We start from the raw sequence: 22,969 nt of genomic DNA, 5'->3' as shown, positions 1-22,969 counted from the left end.
ATCATCTCCCAAACCATCCACAACCTCATCACTTCAGGTGACCTCCCACCTGCAGTGTCCAACCTCATCGTTCCCCAACCCCACACTGCCCGTTTCTATTTCCTTCGCAAAATCCACAAACCTGACTGCCCTGGTTGACCCATTGTCTCCGCCTGCTCCTGCCCCACTGAACTTATCTCCACCTATCTCGACTCCATTTTCTCCCTCTTGGTCCAGGAACTCCTTACCTACGTCCGTGACACCATTACGCCCTCCACCTCCTCCAAAACTTCCAATTCCCTGGTCCCCAATACCTCATCTTTACCATGGACATCCAGTCCCTATACACCTGCATTCCCCATGCAGATGGCCTAAAGGCCCTCCGCTGCTTCCTGTCCCACAGGCCTGACCAGTCCCCCTCCTCTGACATCCTCATCGGCTTAGCCGAACTCGTCCTCACCCTCAACAACTTCTCTTTCAATTCCTCCCACTTCCTACAGAGAAGGGGGGTGGCCATGGGTACCCGCATGGGCCCAAACTATGCCTGCCTCTTTGTAGGATACGTGGAACAATCCCTCTTCCAAAGCTACACTGGCCCTATCCCCCACCTCTTCCTCCGTTACATCGATGACTGTATCGGCGCCGCCTCGTGCTCCCACGAGGAGCTCGAACAGTTTATCCGCTTCACTAACACCTTGCACCCCAACCTTAAGTTCACCTGGACCATGTCTGATACCTCCCTCTCCTTCCTGGGCCTCTCTGTCTCCATCTCTGGCATCCACCTGGAAACTGATATCCATTTCAAGCCTACCGACACCCATAGCTACCTAGAATACACCTCCTCTCACCCACCTTCCTGCAAAAAGGCCATTCCCTATTCCCAATTCCTTTGCCTCCGCCGCATCTGCTCCCGAGATGAGGCATTCTACTCCCGGACATCCCAGATGTCCTCGTTTTTCAATGGCCGCAACTTCCCCTCCACAGTGGTCGAAAATGCCCTCGACCGTGTCTCCCGGATTTCCCGCAACTCATCCCTCACTTCCCCTACCCGCAATAACAATTAAAACAGAATCCTCCTCGTCCTCACGTACCACCCCACCAACCTCCGGATCCAACGCATCATCCTCCGACACTTCCACCATCTGCAATCTGACCCCACTACCAAAGACATTTTTCCCTCCCCACCCTTATCTGCTTTCCGGAGGGACCACTCTCTCTGTGACTCCCTTGTCCGCTCCACACTCCCCTCCAGCCCCACCACCCCCGGCACTTTTCCCTGCAACCGGAGCAAGTGCTACACCTGCCCCTACACCTCCCCCCTCACTACCATCCCAGGCCCTAAGAAGACCTTCCACATCAAACAGATGTTCACCTGCACATCTGCTAATGTGGTATACTGTATCCGCTGTTCCCGTTGTGGCCTCCTCTACATCAGGGAAACCAAGCGGAGGCTTGGGGACCGCTTTGCGGAACACCTACGCTCGGTTCGCAACAAACAACTACACCTCCCAGTCATGAACCATTTCAACTCCCCCTCGCACTCCTTGGACGACATGTCCATCCTGGGCCTCCTGCATTGCCACAATGATGCCACCTGAAAGCTGCAGGAACAGCATCTCATATTCCGCTTGGGAACCCTGCAGCCCAAGGATATCAATGTGGACTTCACAAGCTTCAAAATCTCCCCTCCCCCGACCGCATCCTAAAACCAGCCCAGCTCGTCCCCGCCTCCCTAACCATTCGTCCCACCTCAAGCCCCAGCCCTATCTCCTACCCACTAACCTCATCCGGCCTCCTTGACCTGTCCGTCCTCCCTGGACTGACCTATCCCCTCCCTAACTCCCCACCTACATTCACCTTTACTGGCTCCATCCCCGCCTCTTTGACCTGTCTGTCTCCTCTCCACCTATCTTCTCCTTTATCCATCTTCTATCCGCCTCCCCCTCTCTCCCTATTTATTTCAGAATCTCCTTCCCCTCTCCCATTTCTGAAGAAGGGTCTCGACCCGAAACGTCAGCTTTCCTGCTCCTCTGATGCTGCTTGGCCTGCTGTGTTCATCCAGCTCTACACCTTGTTATTTCAGATACTAAAAGATGCTCAGCCCTTCCTGATTACTATTATTAACACGTAATTTTAATTGTAATATGGCTGAAATGATGCCTGGAAAATTTTTCCCAAGATTTCCTTAGTGTTTCACACCTCACTGCTTCACTATTTTCTCAAAATTACCATGTCAAACTATACCTTAAATCATGAGGTGGGTAATTGAACAGCTGTGAATGAACCAGTGCCACACATATCCATTATATTCGTCCATAAATCACACTTTATTGAAAATCAAGTGATTTAGATTTTTTCTTTCCTCATTACAGGATGAAAGCTAACTGCAAATTATTTTACAAAATTAAAAGAATTGAATGTATTTGATTTTAAAGAGGTTAAACAATAATGAAAATTGTCATTTGGTTGTACAAAACTTTAAATAAAGGAGAAAAACAACATTTATACGAGGAGAGGAGAGTGCTGATTGGCAAATGAACTCTGATTTGTAGAGATATTACCATTGGAGAATTCAGCAGTTAATGTTTTAGGTTAAGATTTTCCCCTTTACTGTGTTCTTGCGAATTGTCCTGATGAGTACATGGTGAAATGCTTTGACAAAATGTCTTTTTTCAGTAATACTCAGCAAATGAAAATGGGATAAGAGAAATAAGAAGGGGAATTTTCATGGCCTATCTTTGATATGTTTTTTGACTAGGAACTTGAAGCAGACTTAAAACAGATGGAGACAATAAAAGAACTGTATCAGAAAAAGAACTATGAGCAGGTCTGTACACAGACAAAAACGTGAGCATTATTTATCTCTTAAGAAATAATATTTATTTTATCAATTATTTAACTGTAGATAAAACTTTAGGGTATACACTGAGGGCAGGGTCCCAGTACACCAACATAAATTTGGTTGGCATTCCCAACTTTAATTTTTTGGGCAATGGATCTTCAGTTAATGTGAGGCAGGATTCCATTCCCTCTCCAAGGGAAATTCTGCCTCATAGATTGACAACTAATAGTACCTAGCAACCCTCCATCACGTCAGGATCAGTGGCCACTTCTGGTTTTCCAGGAAGCCTGAGAAGCGTGATGGATCCCGCAAACCCAGGATCTTGCTGGAGACAATAAGGACTACAGATGCTGGAACCCAGAGTCTATAGGTGTGAGGAGGGTTTCAGCCTGAAACATTGACTTTCATGCTCCTCTGATGCTGTCTGACCTGTGCTTTTCCAGCTTCACACCAACGGACCCAGCATCTTGCTGAGACTGAGTTAGCAGATCTTGGTGCATGGGGATGGAGCTGCATGCTGGAGAGCATGAGGGGAGGGTGGATGAAGAAAGGCAGGACTTTGAGAGTAGAAGGGGAGCCGTAAATTGGCAGGGTTCCAGGAAGAAGGCACCTCCCACTGCACCACCTCCCCTCTCATCTTCCTCCCTCCCACCCACCTCCACCCCCTCCCCATCCAACCTCCCTCCTTTTCACTGACCAGTAGCCCATTAGTGTTAGGCCTGCCAGACTACATGTTAGGCACAGGCATTTTCCACTTCCCATTAGACTAGAGGGACATAAGGCTGAGGCCCTTAAATAGATTACCCACTTATATCCTCAATTGGGTCGCAGATGTGAATCCATCTGACGCTGTGCCACTGCCCATAAAATCATGGCATCTGGTCTGTGCTGGATATCATCAAGCTTCATTAAAAAAGTGGAAAAATGATTAGCGTTCTACTACAGCTCCTAATTTCATTCTCGTAGATGGTGGATAACATCTAAATGTGTTCAGTTTTATTGAAGTCAGGATTTTTTTTTAACTTGTGGCTCTTTTTATGCTTTGTTATATTGTAGTTGTTTCTTTTTCTGCAGTCTCAAATGATACAGAAGTTTATGACGGAAGTGCAGAGTCTACAAGAAGAGCTTCAAAATGTGGCGAAGTGTCAGCTTGAGTCAGCATCCCTCCACAAACAGCAAGAACTCCAGTTAAAGAAGGAACATAAGTTAAGTCAAGAGCTGAGGAGTAAGTGTCAGGTGGGATGTCTTCTGTATCCATGCTTTTATTAGACAAAGAAAAATGTTAATTTTTTGTCATCTGCTGTTAAAAGGGAAGATTTGCATTTGAGCAATCAACTGCTTTATAAGGCAAAGAAAAATTGTGTCAGGATTTATAATGGAAGGCCAATGTGCAATCTACTGTTTTGTAAGCTTGCTTCCCCTTTGAAGTATTGAAATTGCTGATTAACACTAAATTGTATTTCCTTTACATTTATGTGTTTATATCTTTCTAATATAACTAGTCCCAAAATGAAGAAATATTGGTATTAACAGAAAGTGTCATTTGCCCAACCTACTTGAACTTATATGGGCAGTGCCACAGGGGCCCCAGTTTCATCCTGAAGTGAGCTGCTGCCGTAGACATTAAGGGCAGTTGTAACCTTGATAACCTTGATATCTTCGATTGACATCTGATCCTGTGGGCGCATGTCCTTGCCCAATGGCTGGCATAGCTGTGAAATGATGGATCAGAACATTGTTAATCCTTTGCTGTATTGCCCTTCTGACACTGGCAGATAACTGCAACAAAGCGTGTAAACCCTCGTTCTCATCATTCCTGTGTGATGAGGATTTTTTTTTAATTAGAGGGTCATGAACTTTTGGAATTCTCTACCACGGAGGACTGTCAGCTTAATCTTTATGTATGTTTAAAGGCAGAGGTCATAGATTTTTGATTAGCCAGAGGCATACAGAGTTATGAGGTTTGGGTGAGTAAAAAGCATTGCAATGTTCAGTCAGCCATGATTATATTGAGTGGCAGGGCAGGCTGGATGGGCTGAATGACCTACTCCTATTTCTTTGTTCATATGTGCCTTTGGTGACTGTTCTTGCCAGGTTTGCTGAAGACCTCATCTCCACTGTCTCCTTGTGTTGTTAATTTATCAGTAGAGTACAGGAATGACAGACATGGCTTCTGACATTTGAACTCCATAAGCAGATAATCTATGGGGAAATTCAGAGTAATGTTGCAGTATTATCGAAGGGACTCCCGAGCCCCCTCACCCTTAGCAATTGAGCTGAACCTGATGCCCTCACATGGAAGATTCGCAAGGAACTTATTTCCATGCCTCAATAAAGTTCTCTGAGAAATGTGGCCTTACCAAATTCACAGTGGATAGCCAACGTGATTATGCTGCATTGGGAATATATTTTAGCCAGTAGGCCACCATGAAAACAGCCAGTCCCCAAATCCTCCCTCGCCCAATTACAGCCTTACTTATTCTAAGTGAGGATATGTGTTGTCTTGTAGAACTTGCTATAGATTGTCATTGTCAAATGGCAACACCATGTTCAGCTTTTAAGTTCCATGTTACAATCCGAATTGTTGAGCTTGCATAAGGTGGGCGTAAATAATTAGTGTAATGTAATGTTCATGATTGCTTGAGGACACAACTCGTCTGCATGCCTTGATTATTACTGACCTCCAAATGAAGCGAGAATTGAAGGTAGATGGATAACATTGCTTAACCAGTGAAGGTCTGATTACTGCAAATGCCCCTTGCAGCCCCTCAAAAAAGAATTGTGCAAACTCTATCCTTCTGGAAAAATGACAATACTTTTATTGCACTCACTTTGCATGCATGCCATCCATTTTGTGAACATTGCGTAGATGACTTTTGATCTGATAAGTGAGGTTTCAACCTTGTGTTTGCATGAGTGACTTGTGGGCCCTGTCTGTGGTCTGCAAATTTCTCCCCATTCTTTGTCATTTTTTGTGTTTGTGTTGCTGTAGCCCTGATGACCTTCACCTTCTCCTATTTTGGTTCAGTACCTTTTATATCACTATGAATTTGACTACTTTATCCCCATAAACCGTAAATTTAGAGGCTCCTACTCCCTTGCTGGCTCGACATCCTCCCAGTGCAGAGACCAGAGAAACTGTGTCCTGCTTGAAACCTTCAAGAGCTCCATGTCCATTTCCATTAATTACAAGGTTCCACCTTCTGTCACAGGTAGACTCCTAGATGCTTGCGGCACTAGAGGCTATTTGGCGCATTGTGTCTGTGCTGGTCAACAAAGACCTGACTACATTAATACCATTTTCCAGCTCTTGGTCCATAGCCCTGGAGGTTATGGCAAGGCAAGTGGATATCAAAATGCTGCTCAAGTGTTCCAAGAGTTTCTGACTCGGGCACCCTTTCAGGCAATGGGTTCCAGACTCTTGCCACCCTTTCTGTTTAAGAAAACATTCTCCTCAATTCTCCTCTTAGCCTCCTGCCTCCTACCTTAAATCTATGCCTCCTTACCCCCTATCCATGTCATCATTCTCACAGCAACCCAATACAATGAAGCCTATTCCCAAACTTGATCTGCACTCTTTCCTCAGGATGCCATGGACTTCCCCTTGAAGAGCCCTTAACTATTAGTGGTCAAACAGCCATGATTGATCTGCTTACACTTTACCTCAAGAACTAACCATGGCTCAAGTCCGGAAGTACAAGGGCATGGATGTCCTAACTTGTGTAGGACCAAGAACCTGGCTGACTCTGACCAACGCCCTGGATTATAATAAGACCAGGTCCTGACTGGTTGGAGTCCACTCTCACCCCAATAAGCATTCAGCCATTTAGACTTCATTACCTCAGTCACGTAGGTGATGCCACATGCTGCAGCTCTGATGCTGACATGGAGCTGTGCCATATAGCAACATATCAACCTCCATCTGACAAATTTACTGTTTAGTGCTCTGTACTGCCACAAGTGGCCTGTTTCTTCTATGCTAAAAGACCAGCTAAACCACAAACGCTACCTGCCTCTGAGTTAGTGTTAAAGACCTTGTGCAATAAGGACCATGCTATACAACAATGGCTGCCTGGCCCTAAATGGCACTAAAAACCTTATGCGAAATAAAGCAAGCTAAAACACAGAAGGTACCTGGCTCCTTGTCAGCACTGAAAACCTTATTGATACTTCAGATTCTTGGCTGCCCCTCAGCACAAATGACCTGCAGAAGCATATAAGCCCTAGCTGAGATCAAACATGATGATCTTGTTACACGGGTACTTTGCTGATGCCAGGCTGCATGGATGAACGGTCCAGGAAGAACATGCCTAATTACAATGAAGGCACGTTGTGTAGAATAATTCTGTACTGGATGCTGACCAGACACTTCACCAGATCCCTCTGTTTCGCTAGTGGTTTTTTCAATTGTGGAGAGGAAAATTGGAAGTGTGATGTTAAGTTGGTGAGTTTGGCTAATAATGAAATGCAAATGCATGGAAATAAGCTTCTCAGCACCCAACTGGGAGATTCTGAACTCATCATTTAGATAAAAGGACTTGATCAGGAGAAGTTTTCACAATGTCATGAATCTGATTTTGAACTCTCGCCCAATTAAGTCACCTTACTCACCATCATTCTTGTCACCTCTGAAAGTAGAGAATTCCACCCTCAGTCTTTTCTCCACCACTCTGTTCAGGTGGACTTGGCTAAGAATGCAATCACTTTATAGCGACTGGCTACATTTGGAGTTAGAATGCAAGGCAGTTGTGGTTCTCTTCTTTCTCTACCATCCTTTTAATCAGTTTCCCTTAAAATAGCTTTGATTGCTTTCACAATTTAATTTGTCCTTTAAAAAAAAGTCAGTAAGAATTAACACTTTGATAGGCATTAGTAATTATGATATTTACATAACAAATTAGCTTTCACTATTTTCTGCCTGCAAAGTGTTGTGCATGCGAAATTGGGTTAACTGTTTTGTTTTGGGCATTATCAGTACTGTTTGTGATCTAAAATGGATTCCTTAGTGCATGTACACTCCTGTGCTGAAATGCAGAGGCGACTGTTTTGATTACACCCTTAGCGTGCACAGTTAACATTTGCCAGAAGCACACAGAAGAGGATGATCATGACATCAGTTGATATTGAATTCTGATTTGATGGCATCACTACATTTAAGAGATCCACACTCCAGTCCTTCCCTCAAGATCGCACAGTTGAACCCTGTGTTAAACTGGAAGAAGAATCTCTTATCAATGCTTTCTAAAAGAAAGATCAGTTAGATCAATAGGTTAGTGTTTGTTATTTTTTCCAGCAGATTCAACAGTTCTACATATTTTATCATGCTATCTATAGTATTTCAACTTTGGAAGGCTTACATGATGCAGTAAATGCTGAAGTACTTTTTGCTGACTTCAAGTTTTGCACAACCAGTTGCTCCCAAATAGGAATGTAGTACTAGGTCTTTCTCTTAGAATCAAGCATGTCTTGAAAAATGGAGCCACTGTCAGATCCCCAGGGATATTGGTAAACAGAAGATTGCTAGATTGCTATAACCTGCCACAAGACTTTTTGAACACAAATACATGGCCATAATATCAGATGTCTGAGCTCACTTTGCCGGAAACTGATCTTGCTCAGCATCCGTTCTGAAGAAGGGTCACACCAGACTTGAAACAAACTGTTTCTGTCATCATGGATGCTGCCAAACCTGCAGTTTTTCTTCCAGCATTGTGTTTCCTGCTCAACAGCAATCTGAGTTTCCATGATGGCACTCAAACCTTTGGAAGCTGCTTGTACTACAGTGGACACTGACCTAAGACATTTCATCATGGTTGGGTCTATAAACAGGTTGATAGAGTTAGTTACAAATTCTGGCCTGTTCTCACCTCAACGTTTGTAGACTGGAAAAGCTGGGACTATTTTTTCACTGGAACGTAGGAGGTTGAGGGTGACCTTATTGAGGTTTATAAGTTCATGAGGGGCATAGATAAGGTAAATGACAAGAGTCTTTTCCCTAGGGTGGGTGATTTTAAGACTAGGGGGCATATTTTTAAGGAGAGAGAAGAAAGATTTAAAGAGGACATGAGAGGCAACTTCTTGTTTTTTTACACAGAGTGGTTCATATATAGAATGAACTGCCACAGAAAGGGGTGGATGCAATTACAGTTACAATGTTTAAAAAACATTTGGATAAGTTCGTGAAAAGGAAAGGTTTGGAGGGACAAAAACAAAGTCGCTGGAAAAGCTCAGCAGGTCTGGCAGCATCTGTGAAGGAGAAAACAGAGTTAACGTTTTGGGTCTGGTGACCCTTCCTCAGAACTGATGGTGGCTGGGAAAACGTCAGTTTATATGCAGAAAATAGGGAGGTGGGTGGGGTAGGGAGTGAATGATAGGATAGAGTCCGAAGAGAGAGAAAGACAGTTGGACAGACAAAGGAGTTGCTAACGATCAGGCTGGGAGGGTGAATAGTTGTTAATGGGGACTGTTAGTGACTAACAACAGGGGGTGTGTAATGGCAGGCTATGTGGTAACAAAGCCTGGTGTGTGGGGTGGGGGGCTGGGACATGGGAGAGTTTAGGCCCTAAAATTATTGAACTCAGTATTGAGTCCGGAGGGTTGTAGGGTCCCCAAGTGGAAAATGAGGTGTTGTTCCTCCAGCTTGCGTTGGGCTTCACTGGAACACTGCAGCAAGCCAGAGACAGTGATGTTGGCCAGGGAGCAGGGTGGTGCATTGAAGTGGCAGGCAATAGGTAGTTCAGGGTCTTTTTTGCGAGTAGAATGTGGATGTTCTGCAAAGCGGTTGCCAAGTCTATGCTTCGTTTCCCCAGTGTAGAGGAGACCACATTGTGAGCAGCGAATGCAGTAGACTAGATTCTGGGAAGTGCAGGTGAAGTGTTGCTTCACCTGGAAGGTATGTTTGGGCCCTTGGATACTGGGGAGGGAGGAGGTAAATGGGTAGGTGTTGCACCTTCGCTGGTTTACAGGGGAAGGTGCCGTAGGGCTGTGGGGATGAAGGAAGTGTGGACCAGGGTGTCCCGGAGGGAACGGTCCCTGTGGAAAGTGGACAAGGGAGGGGAGGGGAATATGTGTCTGGTGGTGGCATCTTGCTAGAGGTGGCAGAAATGTTGTCTGATGATCTTCTGGATGTGGATGCTGGTGGAATGGTAGGTAAGGATAAGGGGAACCCTATCGCTGTTGCGGGAGGGAAGAGAAGGGGTGAGGGCAGAAGTGCGGGAGGTGGGTGGGACCAGGTTGAGGACCCTGTCGACAACGGAGCTGGGGAAATCTCGGTTGAGGAAGAAGGTGGACATTTCGGAGGCTCCCCTGTCGAAGTTGGCCTCATCTGAACATATGCGACGGAGACGGAGGAACTAAGAGAATGGGGTGGAGTCTTTACAGGAAGTTGGGTGTGAGGATGTTTGATCCAGGTAGCTGTGGGAGTCAGTGGGTTTGTAATGGATATTAGTGGCCAGTCTATCCCCAGAAATGTCGAGGAAGGGAAGGGAGGAGTCAGAGATAGACCAGGTGAAAGTGAGGGCATGGTGGAAATTGGAGGCGAAATTGATGAAGTTTTCCAATTCCACACGAGAGAGGGAAGCAGCACCGATGATATCATCGATGTATCGGAGAAAGAGTTGTGGGTGGGGGCCGGAATAGGACTGGAACAAGGAATGTTCCACATACCCCACGAAGAGACAGGCATAACTAGGGCCCATGTGGGTACCCATGGCAACCCCTCTTACCTGAAGAAAATGAGAGGAGTTGAAAGAGAAGTTGTTGAGGGTGAGGACAAGCTCGGCCAAGCGGAGGAGGGTGCTGGTGGGTGGGGATGGTTCAGGTCTTTGCTCCAGGAAGAAGCAGACAGCTCTAAGACCCTCCTGGTGGGGAATGGATGTGTAAAGGGATTGCACATCCATGGTAACGAGGAGGTGGCTGGAGCCGGTAAACTGGAAGTTTTGAAACTGGCGTAAGGCGTCAGATGAATCATGGATGTATGTGGGTAGGGATTGGACTTGGGGGAGAAGACTGAGTCAAGGTAGGAGGAGATGAGTTCCGTGGGGCAGGAGCAGGCTGAAACAATGGGTCTGCCTGGACAGTCCTGTTTGTAGATTTTTGGCAGGAGGTAGAAACGGGCTGTGTGGGGTTGGGGAACTATTAGCTTGGAAGCGGATGGGCGGAGATCACCGGATGAAATGAGATCCGTAACCATAGTGGATACAATGGCCTGATGTGCCATGGTGGGGTCATGGTCCAGGGGAAGGTAGGAGGAGGTATCCGAGAGCTGGCACTCAGCCTCTGCAAGGTAGAGGTCAGTACGCCAGACTACAACAGCACCACCCTTATCAGCAGGCTTGATGACAAAGATCTGAGTGCATGGAGTGCAGTCAGTTCGGAGGGAGATAGGTTGGATTTGTTGAGAGGGGCAGAGAAATTGAGGCGACTAATGTCACGTCGACAGTCCTCAATGAAAAGATTGAGTGCAGGTAAAAGGCCGGAGGGAAGGGTCCAGGTGGAGGGAAAGTGTTGGAGTTGGGCAAAGGGGTCTGTGGGATGGGAAGTGGACTGTTGTCCAAAGAAATGAGCACTGAGGTAAAGACGGCGGAAGAAGAGTTTGGCATCATGTCGTGCCTGAAATTTGTTAAGGTGGGGACAGAGAGGGATAAAGCTGAGGCCTTTGCTGAGTACGGAGCGTTCAGATCGGAGAGCGGAAGGTTAGGAGGGATGGTGAATACCCGACAGGAGGTGGGGGTGTTGGGGTGGGGTGGTGGCGGAGGTGCGGTGGGGGTGGGGACAGAGTCAGAGGGAAGGTGGGGAGAGGAAGGTTCCAGAGGGCCATGGGTATTTTTGAGTTGTTGCATCTTGTGGGCCTTGATGCCTGAAAGGAAAAGAAAAATTTTCTTGTTAGCACGACGAATGAGCCGGAGGATGCAGTGGAACTGCGGAGTGGTGCAGCCCTGAGCCAGTGTGTTGCGATGCTGTTGGAGAGAAATGTTGAGAGTATGCATGTGGGGCCGCATGGCACTGAGTGTGGATCTCAGGATGTGGCAAGAGCAGCTGTCAGTGGAACATTGAACATCACGGAGATATCTGTGATCCTGGGAGGATTCAAAACATGAGGGATGAAATTTCAGTTGGAATCCATGAGGGGTGAGTCTGAGCCGGAGGCAGTCACTGAAGAATGTGATATGGCTGTGGAAACGAGTTTTAGCAAATACCTGGTCAAACACTAGGAGTGGCAGTGAAATTAAAGTTGGTGGGCAAGAAGCGAGGTTGGAACAGAAATCCCGTCGGAGAGAGGAGCAGAACTTCTTCAAGGTGGGCATGCCTGGAAGAAATGTGGCAGTGAGTTAAGTACTAAATAAAAACCAAAAGAACTGCGGATGCTGTAAATTAGGAACAAAAACAAAGTTGCTGGAAAAGCTCAGCAGGTCTGGCAGCATCTGTGAAGGAGACAGGTTTGGAGGGATATGTACCAAACACAGGGAAGTGGGACTAGTTTAGTTTGGGAACATGGTCAGCAAGACTGGTTGGATTGAAGGGCTTGTTTCCATGCTGTGTGACTCTATGACTTTGTAAATGATACCTAGAAAGGAGGCCTTGTAGTGTAGTGAGTAGCATCCCTGTCATTAAGCCAGAAGCTACAGCCAGTTGTGCACCAGAATTGATAGCCAAGAAAAATGTGTTCATAACACAATCAAACAGAATGAGTAACAACTTGTGTATTATTCCAACAAATGCCAATTCAGGATTCAGTCCCTATTCCGGCTTGGATAGAGTCAGGTCCTAGCTCTTTATCCCTACCTATGGTGGAGATCACAGTGCTATGGAACAGCAACTTGAAAATGAGGATCTACAGATAAAGCAATAAAACTTTGTCACTTTGGTTGCTTAACTCCTTTCAGGTGCAGCAGGAAAGAACAAGACCACCAGCAGGGATAAAAGTAGCACAAAAGGTGGTGAGAACACAGGCAGGATTGGAGATAAAAGCAGAGAAGCAATGATAAAATGTGACCGGCAGTGGGAATAAAAGCAGTGCAGAGACAGCGGCTACAGATTTGGGGAGCAATGGGTACAGCCAATTGCTACTTGGAGCCAATTTGAGGTGGGACATCACAGGAAGCAGATAAAAAAAACTTACTGAGTGAGAAACCGCATGAGTCCTGGTGAATCTCATAACTAGGAATGTGGTTAAGGCTTCAATGAAGGTTAGGGATGGTGGGTTCAGTTACGTGGAAAAGTATGGAAAAAGTTAAAGGCAGGAAGGGCTAAGTAGAGGTTATTAGCAAGTTACGATGAGCAAGTCATAGTACAGAGAGTATGGAAAGGGTCAGAATCCAACTTCAGGCACAGCAGATCAGAGGACATCTATGAGAAGGGGGGCAATCAATGCAGGACCGAGGGAGTTGTACTTCCATGCATGCAGTACATGAAACAAAATGAATGAGCTTTTAGCACAGATTGAAAGTGGCAGATATGATGTTGCGGGTATCACAAAGACGTGGCTGCAAGGGGATCAGGGCTGTGAACTAAAGGTTCAAAGATATCCATTCTACTGAAAGGATAGGCAGATGGGCGGGGTGGGGGGGGCGAAGGTTAGTAAGAAATTAAACTAAATCAATAGTTAGAAGTGATATTGCTTTGGAAGGCATAAAATCTGTGTGGGTAAGGTTGAGGAACTGTAACGGAAAAGAAAGACACTAGTATGAGTTAAAAACACTCCTCTTAGCAGTAGTCAGGATGTGGGGAAGAAATAAATCAGGAGATAGAAAAAATGTGTAAGAAAGGCACTATGACAATAATCATGGGATCTTGCGTATACAGGTGTACTTGGAAAATCAGGTTGGTAGCTGAACTCAAGAAATCATGGTATTCGTGAAACGTCTGCCTGATGGTTTTTTTGGAGCAACTTGTGACAGAGCCCACAATTCTGGATTTTGTGATATGTTATGAGGCAGACTTGCTTAGGGAGCTTAAGGTGAAAGAACCCTTAGGGAGAAGTGACTAATATGATAGAATTCATCCTGAAGTTGGAGAAAGAAGCTGGAATCAGACATAATGGTACTACAATTGAGTAACGGTAACTACAAAGACATGAGAAAAGACTAGCCAGAGTTGATTGGAAGTGGAGCCTAGCAGAGAAGACAGTGGAGCAGCAATGGCAGGAGTTTCTGGGGATAATTAGGGGAGCACAGCAGAAATTCATCCCAAGAAAGAAGAAATATCCTTAGGGGAGAATGAAGCAACTATAGCGGAGAAGGGAATTCGGGGACAGCATTAAAACAAAAGAAAAAGCATACAATGTGATAAGGATCAGTGGGAAGCCAGAGGATTGGAAAGCCTTGAAAAACCAGAGGATGACTAAACAGCATCAATGGAGAAGAAAGTGAAATACGAGCGTAAGCTATCTAGTAATTAAAAGAAGCTTGCAAGAGCTTTTTTTTAATGCATATAAAGGTAAGAGAGAGGCAAACATGGATATTAGACTGGTAGAAAATGAGGCTAGAGAAGTAGTAATGAGGAATGAAGAAATGGCAGAGGAACTGAATAGATACTTTGCATCAGTTTTCACAGTAAAAGACACCAGCAGCATGCCATAACTTCAGGGTGAGAGGTGAGTGTAGTGACATCACTAAGGAGCTGGGGAAGCTGAAAGGGTAAATGACCTGGACCAGATAGACGACAGACTCTGAAGGAGGTGACTGAGGAGATCGTAGAGGAATTGGTGGTGATCTTTCATGAATCACTGCAGTCAGGGAGAGTCCCAGAGGACTGGAAAATGGCTAATGTAGCACCTCTGTTTAAGAAGGAACGGAAGCAGAAGACGGGAAACTTCAGGTCAGTTAGCCTAACCTCGGTTGTTGGTAAGATTTTAGAGTTCATTATTAAGGATGAGGCTACAAAGTACTTGGAAGTGCATTGAAAATAGGGCTGAATCAGCATGATTTTGTCAAGGGTAGGTCATGCCTGACAAATTTGTTAGAATTCTTTGAGCAGATAATGAGCAAGCTTGACAAAGGAGAGTCAGTGGATGTTATCTATGTGGATTTCCGGAAGGTTCTTGACAAGGCGCCGCACAAGAGGTTGCTAAATAAAATGAGCCCATGATGTTAGGGGTAGGGTACTGAAATGGATTGAGGATTGGCTGACTGGCAGAAGGCAAAGTGTGGGGTTAAAGAGGGCTTTTTCAGGATGGCAGCCAGTGACTAATGGACTGTCGTAGATGGGGTCAGTGTTGGGACCACAGCTAATCACGTTACACATTAATAATCTGGGTGAAGGAACTGAGGGCATTATGAACTTTGGTAGGAAGAATAGAGGCATAGACTATTTTCTAAACAGGGAAAGGCTTCTGAAATCTGAAGCGCAAAGGCCCTTGCGAGTCCTAGTTCAGGATTGTCTTATGGTTAACATGCAGGTTCAGTTGGCAGTTATGAAGGGAAATGCAGTGTTAGCACTCATTTGAAGAGGGCCAGAGTACAAGTGTACTACTGAGGCTGCATAAGGCTCTGGTCAGACTGTGTCTGGAATATTGTGTGCAGTTTTGGGCCCTGAATCTAAGGATGGATGTGCTGGCATTGGAGATCTAGAGGAGGCTTACAAGAATGATAAAGGGGATGAAGAGCTTTGTTGTAAGTAGGAACGGTTGAGGACTCTGGGTCTATACTGGATGGACTTTAGAAGCATGAGGGGGCATCTGATTAAAACTTAGAGTACTGCAAGGTGTGGATAGACTGGATGTGGAGAATATGTTTTTGCTAGTAGGAGAGACTAGGGCCAGAGGGCACGGTGTCAGAGTGAAGGGACATCCCTTTAGAATTGAGATGAGGAGAAATTTCTTCAGCCAGAGGATGGTGAATCCGTGGAACTCATTGTTGCAAAGGGCTATGGAGACCGAGTTGTAGAATGTGTTTAAGACAGAGACATTCTTGATTGGTAAGGGAGTCAAGGGTTCCAGGGAGAAGGCAAAAGAATGGGATTGAGAAACATATCAGCCATGATCGAATGGCAGAACAGAAGCGATGGGCTGGATGGCCAAATTCAACTCCTATAATCTTATAGGAAATCTGGTCCAGCCAGTGAAAGCAGCAAGGAGTGAAGCCCCACGGGTTGGATTTTGATGTCAAAAATTCAAAATGCACAGGAGGCGCAAGTGTAGTTAGCTGAGTGGAATGATCTGATTGGTCTTTTGTGAGCCTGCTGCTATGGCAGCAATAAGTCTTTATTGATCTTACAGGTGCTAATTGATATGGAGCACCTACTCCATAGTACGAACCCTCAAGTAAGTCAGATTGTGGGGTCCTGACATAGGTGTGTGTTTGTGTTGCTGTGTCTGTGTTTTGTGTGGACCTTCAGAGTGTGTGTGCCCAATCATCTCGACTATCTCTGCCATTCAATAAAGACCTTGTTCTACCAGGACTGTGTGATAATCAATGGCCATCCCATGTTAAAGAATTCTCAGAGGCATCTTCTTGTCATTTCTCAGAATTACATTTTAGAGTTGGAACATCATGAACTTTAACAACCAACCCCAGCAGTGACAGAGCCAAATGTCACATAGCTATCATAGCCCAGGAACTCCAACATTATAATGTTCGCATTAACTAGTTTTAGCTATAAAGTAAGCTATTCATTAGCTCTTCAGGCCAGTTGCATTAACATTGTAATGTAAGTGTTCAAAGTTGCTTACTGTGAGAGGCTTTGTGACTGCTTTTTCAGAATTCAGAGTTAACCTCTAAGGTTTCCCTGAATCCTATAATGGGATTGTGGAATCCATTGTACTACAGTCTATTCAATTGCTTTGATTTCTGTCACCATTATTAACTTGCAGAGTTTGTTACCAAATCTAATAACACTAAGGATCTTGATTTTCAGTTTAATTGTAATAAATTGTTAAACTTAATTCACAGAGAATGGTGAAATTCTGATTTTTAAAAAGCCCCAAAATATTGATCTTGTCACTAGACTCTTGAAGCAAAAATAAGAAGTTTGCAAATTTGCAAGGAAGTGACTGAGCAGAAGCTGAAGGAAGCTAGTTTGGAGTCACAACAGGTAGGACACTGATGATATTTTGTTTTGTATTGTTTATATCCTACGTTGATAAGAAATCTTGCCCATCTTATGAGCAATATCATAATTTTACTGTCTTATTCGGGAATTTCTAAGTGTAACTTTATTAATCATCATGTAGTGTAGCCAAGATGGTGCAATTAAATTCTTGCACCTATTATCAAAAATAACAAGATAATATTAAAATAATATTAAAAATCAGTCTATCTTCGCCTTAAAGTATCTTAATGTCTCGGCATCCACTGCATTGTGAGGTAATGAATTCCACAGATTCACGACTCTGAGAGAATTAATACCTCATCATCTGTTTAAATCTGCTACCCCTTATCCTAAATCAATAATCATTCATTCTAGACTGCTTCACAAGAAGAAACATTTACTCTATGTCTACTTTGTCAATCTCTTTTAACATCTTATATACTTAAATTAGATCTCCTCTCATCCTTCTAAACTCTAGCAAACATTGACACAAACTGCTCAATCTCTCTTCACAAGACAAACCCTTAAACTCTGGAGTCGATCTAGTGAACAAGCTAACAGTAATGCCAGTGAATCTTGGGAATGGCAATGTAGTTCTGACTTTGGGGTCTGATCGAATTTAGATCAGTGCATTGCACAGATTTCTATGAATAAATTGAATCAGTTGAGATAGACATGAGCTACTGTTTAAATCAGGGTTATCTTTGCAGATCTGACTCTGAAAAGAAACCCAAACTGTGTGAACTGTATTCAAAGTAGGAAAGTTACCCCAGATACCAAGTTACCAAAATATATCTTTCAAAAATACATAGAAAGAAAGAATAGTTAGAGCCATTTGGCTGTTTGTGTCGTGCCAGGTAGAGAAGGAAATATTTTAAAAAATAATACAAGTACTGAAATAATGCGCTCCAAGAATTTAAGCTATTCACTCTGAAATTAATCTAAATTAACTATCCTTTACCAACCCATATTTTCAAAATCTAAAATCATATGTTTTCTATTAGATGTGCCTTCACAATTGAATAATTCCGAGCGTACTAATGGCTACACTCGTAACATGGCTCATTTATTCTTGCCAGACGTGACATACATTAATTCATAATGACATGTTCACTGCAAACAGAAGTGACATATTCAAGACCTCTTTTAAATTATCTTAGAGTTTAAAGGAGTCTATAGTTCTCCCTTGCAATGCCTCAGCCACTCTCACCTTTTTCTCTTATAGTATAAATTGTTGCGATCATTTGACATTTGAGTGTTGTGTTTGTCCTGAAGAGCGCAAGGTGAAAAGCATTGAACAACATGTCCCTCTTTTTGGAAATATTTAAATTAACATTCAGAATTGCTGCAAGCCACAATCCACCACCACCCCAATCAGTTCATTTTATTTAGCCCTGATTCCAATACCAACAATTGTTTTCATGTCTCACCTTTAATGTAGTAAAACATTCCAAAGCGATTCACTAGAATGCTGTAAAAAAAAAAAACAAAAATGACATCATGCCTTATGAGGAGAAATTAGATCTGATGATCAAAAGCTTGGTCAAAGAGTTGGGTTTCAAGAGTGCCTTGTAGGAGAAAAGTGAGGTCAGGAGGTGGAAGAAGATTTCAGAGCTTAGATTCTTTTCAGATGAAGGCATGGCCAACATTGGAGGAGAGATTAAAATTAGGAATGCTGAAGAGATCAACATTGCAGGGTGCAGATATGTTAGAGGATTGTGGGCTACAGCAGATTACAAAGGAGAGGGGAAGAAGGGCATTGAGGAATTTGAAAGCAAAAAAACAAGAATTGTAAAATTAAGACATTTCTTGTCCTGGATTCAGTATTGGCCTGCAGGTAAAAAGGTTATTGATGAATGGGAACCAACACAGTGTGGAGCTGGAAGAATACAACAGGCCAGGCAGCATCAGAGGAGCAGGGAAGTTGACGTTTTGGGTCGGGACCCTTCTTCAGAAATGGGACTTTGAGTTGAGAATGTTAACCTCTCTCTGTCCATGACTATTTTCTGCAGTGATGAAAATTCATTTTTAATATACAAGCAAAGGTTTGGATGCACTCTAGATTATGAAGGGTAGAATGAGAGAGACCAGCCACGACTGCATTGGAATAGTTTGGTCTAGAAGTGATACAAAAAAAAAATTAAGGTTTCAGCAGCAAATGAACTGAAATGGGATAAAATCAAATGAACACAAATTAGAATCAGCAGCCCACTTGGCTCCAAATGACCCTGCTCTGCTATTCAGTGTCATGTCTGATCTGATTACTCTGCAATCTTGCCTATCCTGATAACCATTTAACACCATTGCTTATCAAAAATTGGATGATATAATGGAGGTAGAAATGGACATCTTTGTGATTTAGTGATTGTGTATACGTGAGGCTGGGAATTCATGGGTCAGATGTGATGCTTTGATTGCAAACAACTAGTTAATTTTAGACTATTGCCAGGGAAAGAGATGGGATTGATAGGAAGACAAAGAAATTTGGAGTGAGTACCAAAAATGATGACACCAGTCTTTCCAATATTTCACTTTATTCAAGATCACTTTTATATCTTTCATTCCAATCCTTCAGGAGAGCTTTTTGCTCAAATTGGTTTTCATCCAAATCCCAGTATTGAAAATAAACATTATAAGTTAACACTACTTAATTTTATAAATAGTAAAATGTAGGATATGCAGGGTAGTTCGATCTTAGAGTAGGATAACAGGTCAGCACAACATTGTTGGCCGAAGGGCACCTGTACTCTGCTGTACTGTTCTATGTTCTATAAATAGTGATTGGGAGGAGGAACCGCAGATGTTTCTCACCACCAAAACCATTGCGATTTGAGTTTAGTTGTCGTACTCCCACACTTACCTAGTTGCATTCAGCAAACTCAACACACCAGGGGTGCAACCTGATGTATTCTCAGTTTGTATACATTGCTGAGCTGTTATCTGTTAAATCATGAGCAATACTACAAAAGTAGCTCCTGTTAACCAGTGAATGTAGTTATTTGAAAACATGAACACGATGTACAAGTGTTTTACACGAGGAGTTGTATTTAATCTGCATTAATAGTTGGGGAAAGTGTTGACAGTTGTGTTATTATCTGTAGGTTAGTGCAAACCTAGAAGAAGCACATCAGTGGTTTAAGTCCAAATTTGATAGTTTGCAAACAGAACTATTGAAAATGCGTGGAATGGATCCGTCAAAAGAAGAATTATGTGACAGAGACAATTTACTGAAGACTGGCACAGAAAAATTATGTTCAAGGTCAAGACAAAGAGCAAAGGTTCGAGTCACCTTCTAAGTTATTTTTCCTTAAGAATGTGTTAAGCTTTAGGATGAAAAACTACATTTTTTTCTTAAGTGTCAGTTACATTTTCCAACAATAGAAAGTGGTATTTCATGCACAGAAGAAAAAACACTGGGTTAAATTTTTCTCGTTTGTTAACATAACAGACTGTTTTTAAGCCTGATATGAGAATTGCTAAAATCTTTTACAAATGTAACTGCAGATTCAAGTGTCATCAAATAGAGACCACAGGTATTTGAATTGCTCATGTTTTATTGACACAGTGTCTGTTAATCATTCCTGATTTATTTGTCAGCTTATGGATCTTGGATCAAATAATTTTAAAAAGCTTGCAGCATTTATAGAAACTGGAATAAAAGTAAACCAGTGAAGATTAATAATTCTATGCAGGATTTTCCTAGTTTCCTAACAGTATTTCAGTATTTGTCAGTATCAATATTTGTTTTATATTGCAAGATTAGTCACGGAAGTTACAAAACGCAAATGTGAAATTAAATTGAAATAAACCTGTGGTAATCATGTCACAGTGTTGATCCTTTTAATGTAAATGACCCTACTATCAAGGACATGAGGCACATTGACCTTCAGAATTCAGGCAAACAATTTCTTGGCACAAAAATAAATAGATAGCTCTTTCTTGTAGTTGAAATCTTAATAGTGTCAAGGTTTTTAAGGTTGCAGTGCTGCCTTTAGATTTCAGAAAACAGTTGTGAGTCATTCAATTTCAAACTTCGTGATTATCCACTCAAATAGGATTTGATTAAATTACTGTTTTGTCATTATTTGTAAGTGTCCGTTCATCTTCTGTCATGCATAGGATGTGAGCAAAAGTCAATGAATATCTATAAAAAAAGTATCAGTAAATGATGCAGCAGAACAATAAGCTATGTGATATTGTTGTTCTTATGTCAGCCTTTTGGAAGAATTGTCCCATTTCCCACTCTTTCTGCCTAACCAAACAAATCTTTCCACCTAAATAGAAGGAAAGTGCTGGAGAAACTCAGCAGGACTGGCAGTATCTGTGCAGTGGAAAAATATAGCAAAGGCGCACAGAGCAAATGGTTATGGGAGTGTTAAATATAGTTGAGCAAAGATATAGAGAAAGATGGATGTTAATTGCAGAAAATGGGTCAGTTCTGCTGAGAACATACTGATGCAAAAAGACACCAGAGGGGCAGGGAGGAGGGCGTAAATCAAAATAGAGCCCAGAGTTTGTGGTCTGAAGTTGTTGATCTTAAATTTGAGTCGTGAAGCCTGTAAAGTGCCTAAGCGTAAAATTAAATGCTGTTCCTTCAGCTTCCTTTAGGCTTTGCTGGAACACTGCAGCAGGCCTAGGAAGAAACGTTAGCATGAGAGAGAATAAGATGGTGTTTTGAAAAAGCAAACAATTCTTTTCCACTTCAAGTATTTACATATCTGCTTTGGAAGTTATTATTGAATCTGCTTTGACAATCCTTTCTGGTTGTGTATCGCAATAACTTGTTGCATATACTTTTGCCTCAACTGCCCGAGCCAGTGTTTTCTAAAGATATACATAACTTACATACTCCTTGCTTATCTCTTTATCATACTAAGGATCTTGAATGCTTTCTTAATGGCCTTCCAATTTATCCTGTCACCTCCAAGGTGGTCAATTTGTGGTCAATTAAGTACTTTTGAAGTGTAGTCATTGTGGCGGTTTAGAACTCAAAGCAGCCAATTTACACACACAGTCCTACAAAACACATGAAATGACAGGATAATTTTGTTTTCTTTCATGATTTTGTTTGAAATGAGTAACTCCTGACCTTCCTCAAAATAATGCCATGGGATATTCCACCTGCAGACTGAACCATAGTTCAGTACCTTAGTTGAAAAACAACACCTTTGAAAGTGGGCATTCTTTCATTACTGTAGTGGAATGTCAAGTTGGATTATGTACCGACAACCTTCTGATCCAGAGGCGAGAAAGCTTCCAACTGAAGCCTATTTGATAAATGGTTCTCACACCGTGTTACCATTTGTACTAAATTTCATTTGCTAAGTGGCTGCCCATTTCACCAGATGGCCTGTGACTCCTAAGATCAGTTAATATCCTACTGGCTGCATTTCCATGTTTCGTGTCATCTGCAATCTTTGAAATTATGCTCCGTGTATCCAAGTCCAAATGATTATTGTCTATGAAAAGAACAGTATTCCATAATGATCCCTTGGGATACCACTACACATAACCACACAGGTTAATAAAACAATCATTGACCATTACTCTCTTTTTCTGTCCCTTTTGAGTTTCATGTTCATGCTTTAACCAACCTTTTAACCACATGGGTGTAAATTATGCTAATAAGTCAATTAGATATTGCTTTTATTAAAAGCCCTTTGAAATTCCAAGTACACAACATCATCAAGGCCATCCTCAGCTAGCGTCTGTTAATTTATCAGAAAAAAAACTCAGTAAAGCACAACTTGCATCTAACAAATTTGTGCTAGCTTTAAATTTATGATCTCATTTTTTTTCAAGTCAGTTCGTTCTACCTCGGATTAATGGTCATAATTTTCAAAAAGATACAGTAACAAGTACAAGGATTGCAACATGCAGCTAACTTGTGCTGCTTGTCTCCAGTGCAGACAACGTGCAAACTTTGAGCAGCCTGATCATTTAAATGCTTTTAGTGTATAACCATAAGTGTTCTGTTGAATGGCTGCAATCCTGGGAAAATTGTGAGAATATTATATATCCAGCCAGCCTAAATCTCTAAAAGATAAGTTGCATATTGGCTGGAGCAGATGCTGAAAGTTTAACCTGGGAAAGGAGAAAAACAGAATATTGTATAATATA

At 42.8% G+C, this 22,969-nt stretch overlaps 1 protein-coding gene across 11 annotated transcripts in view; it reads left to right on the top strand.

The window, feature by feature from the left end:
* Positions 1 to 22,969, top strand: part of LOC109936317 (coiled-coil domain-containing protein 150) — a 92,680-nt gene that overhangs the window by 59,535 nt on the left and 10,176 nt on the right. For 9 of the 11 annotated variants that reach the window (XR_007263533.1, XM_048604557.1, XM_048604555.1 and 6 more), the window contains 4 exons: positions 2,738 to 2,806; positions 3,896 to 4,057; positions 16,766 to 16,852; positions 19,951 to 20,127. Coding sequence is in view for 9 of the 11 variants with exons in the window: in XM_048604557.1 (XP_048460514.1) it covers positions 2,738 to 2,806; positions 3,896 to 4,057; positions 16,766 to 16,852; positions 19,951 to 20,127 (495 nt within the window). In the remaining 2 variants the exon portion in view is untranslated. Of the gene's footprint in view, positions 1 to 2,737; positions 2,807 to 3,895; positions 4,058 to 16,710; positions 16,853 to 19,950; positions 20,128 to 22,969 lie in introns of those variants that run through there. The other 2 variants (XR_007263535.1, XM_048604560.1) reach the window with 2 other exon arrangements.

This window comes from Rhincodon typus, chromosome 13 (genome assembly GCF_021869965.1).
Source record: "Rhincodon typus isolate 14 chromosome 13, sRhiTyp1.1, whole genome shotgun sequence".
In the NCBI taxonomy this organism is placed as follows: domain Eukaryota; kingdom Metazoa; phylum Chordata; class Chondrichthyes; order Orectolobiformes; family Rhincodontidae; genus Rhincodon; species Rhincodon typus.
The sequence above is the reverse complement of the archived record's forward strand: the minus strand, read 5'-3'. Positions and strand labels throughout refer to the sequence as shown.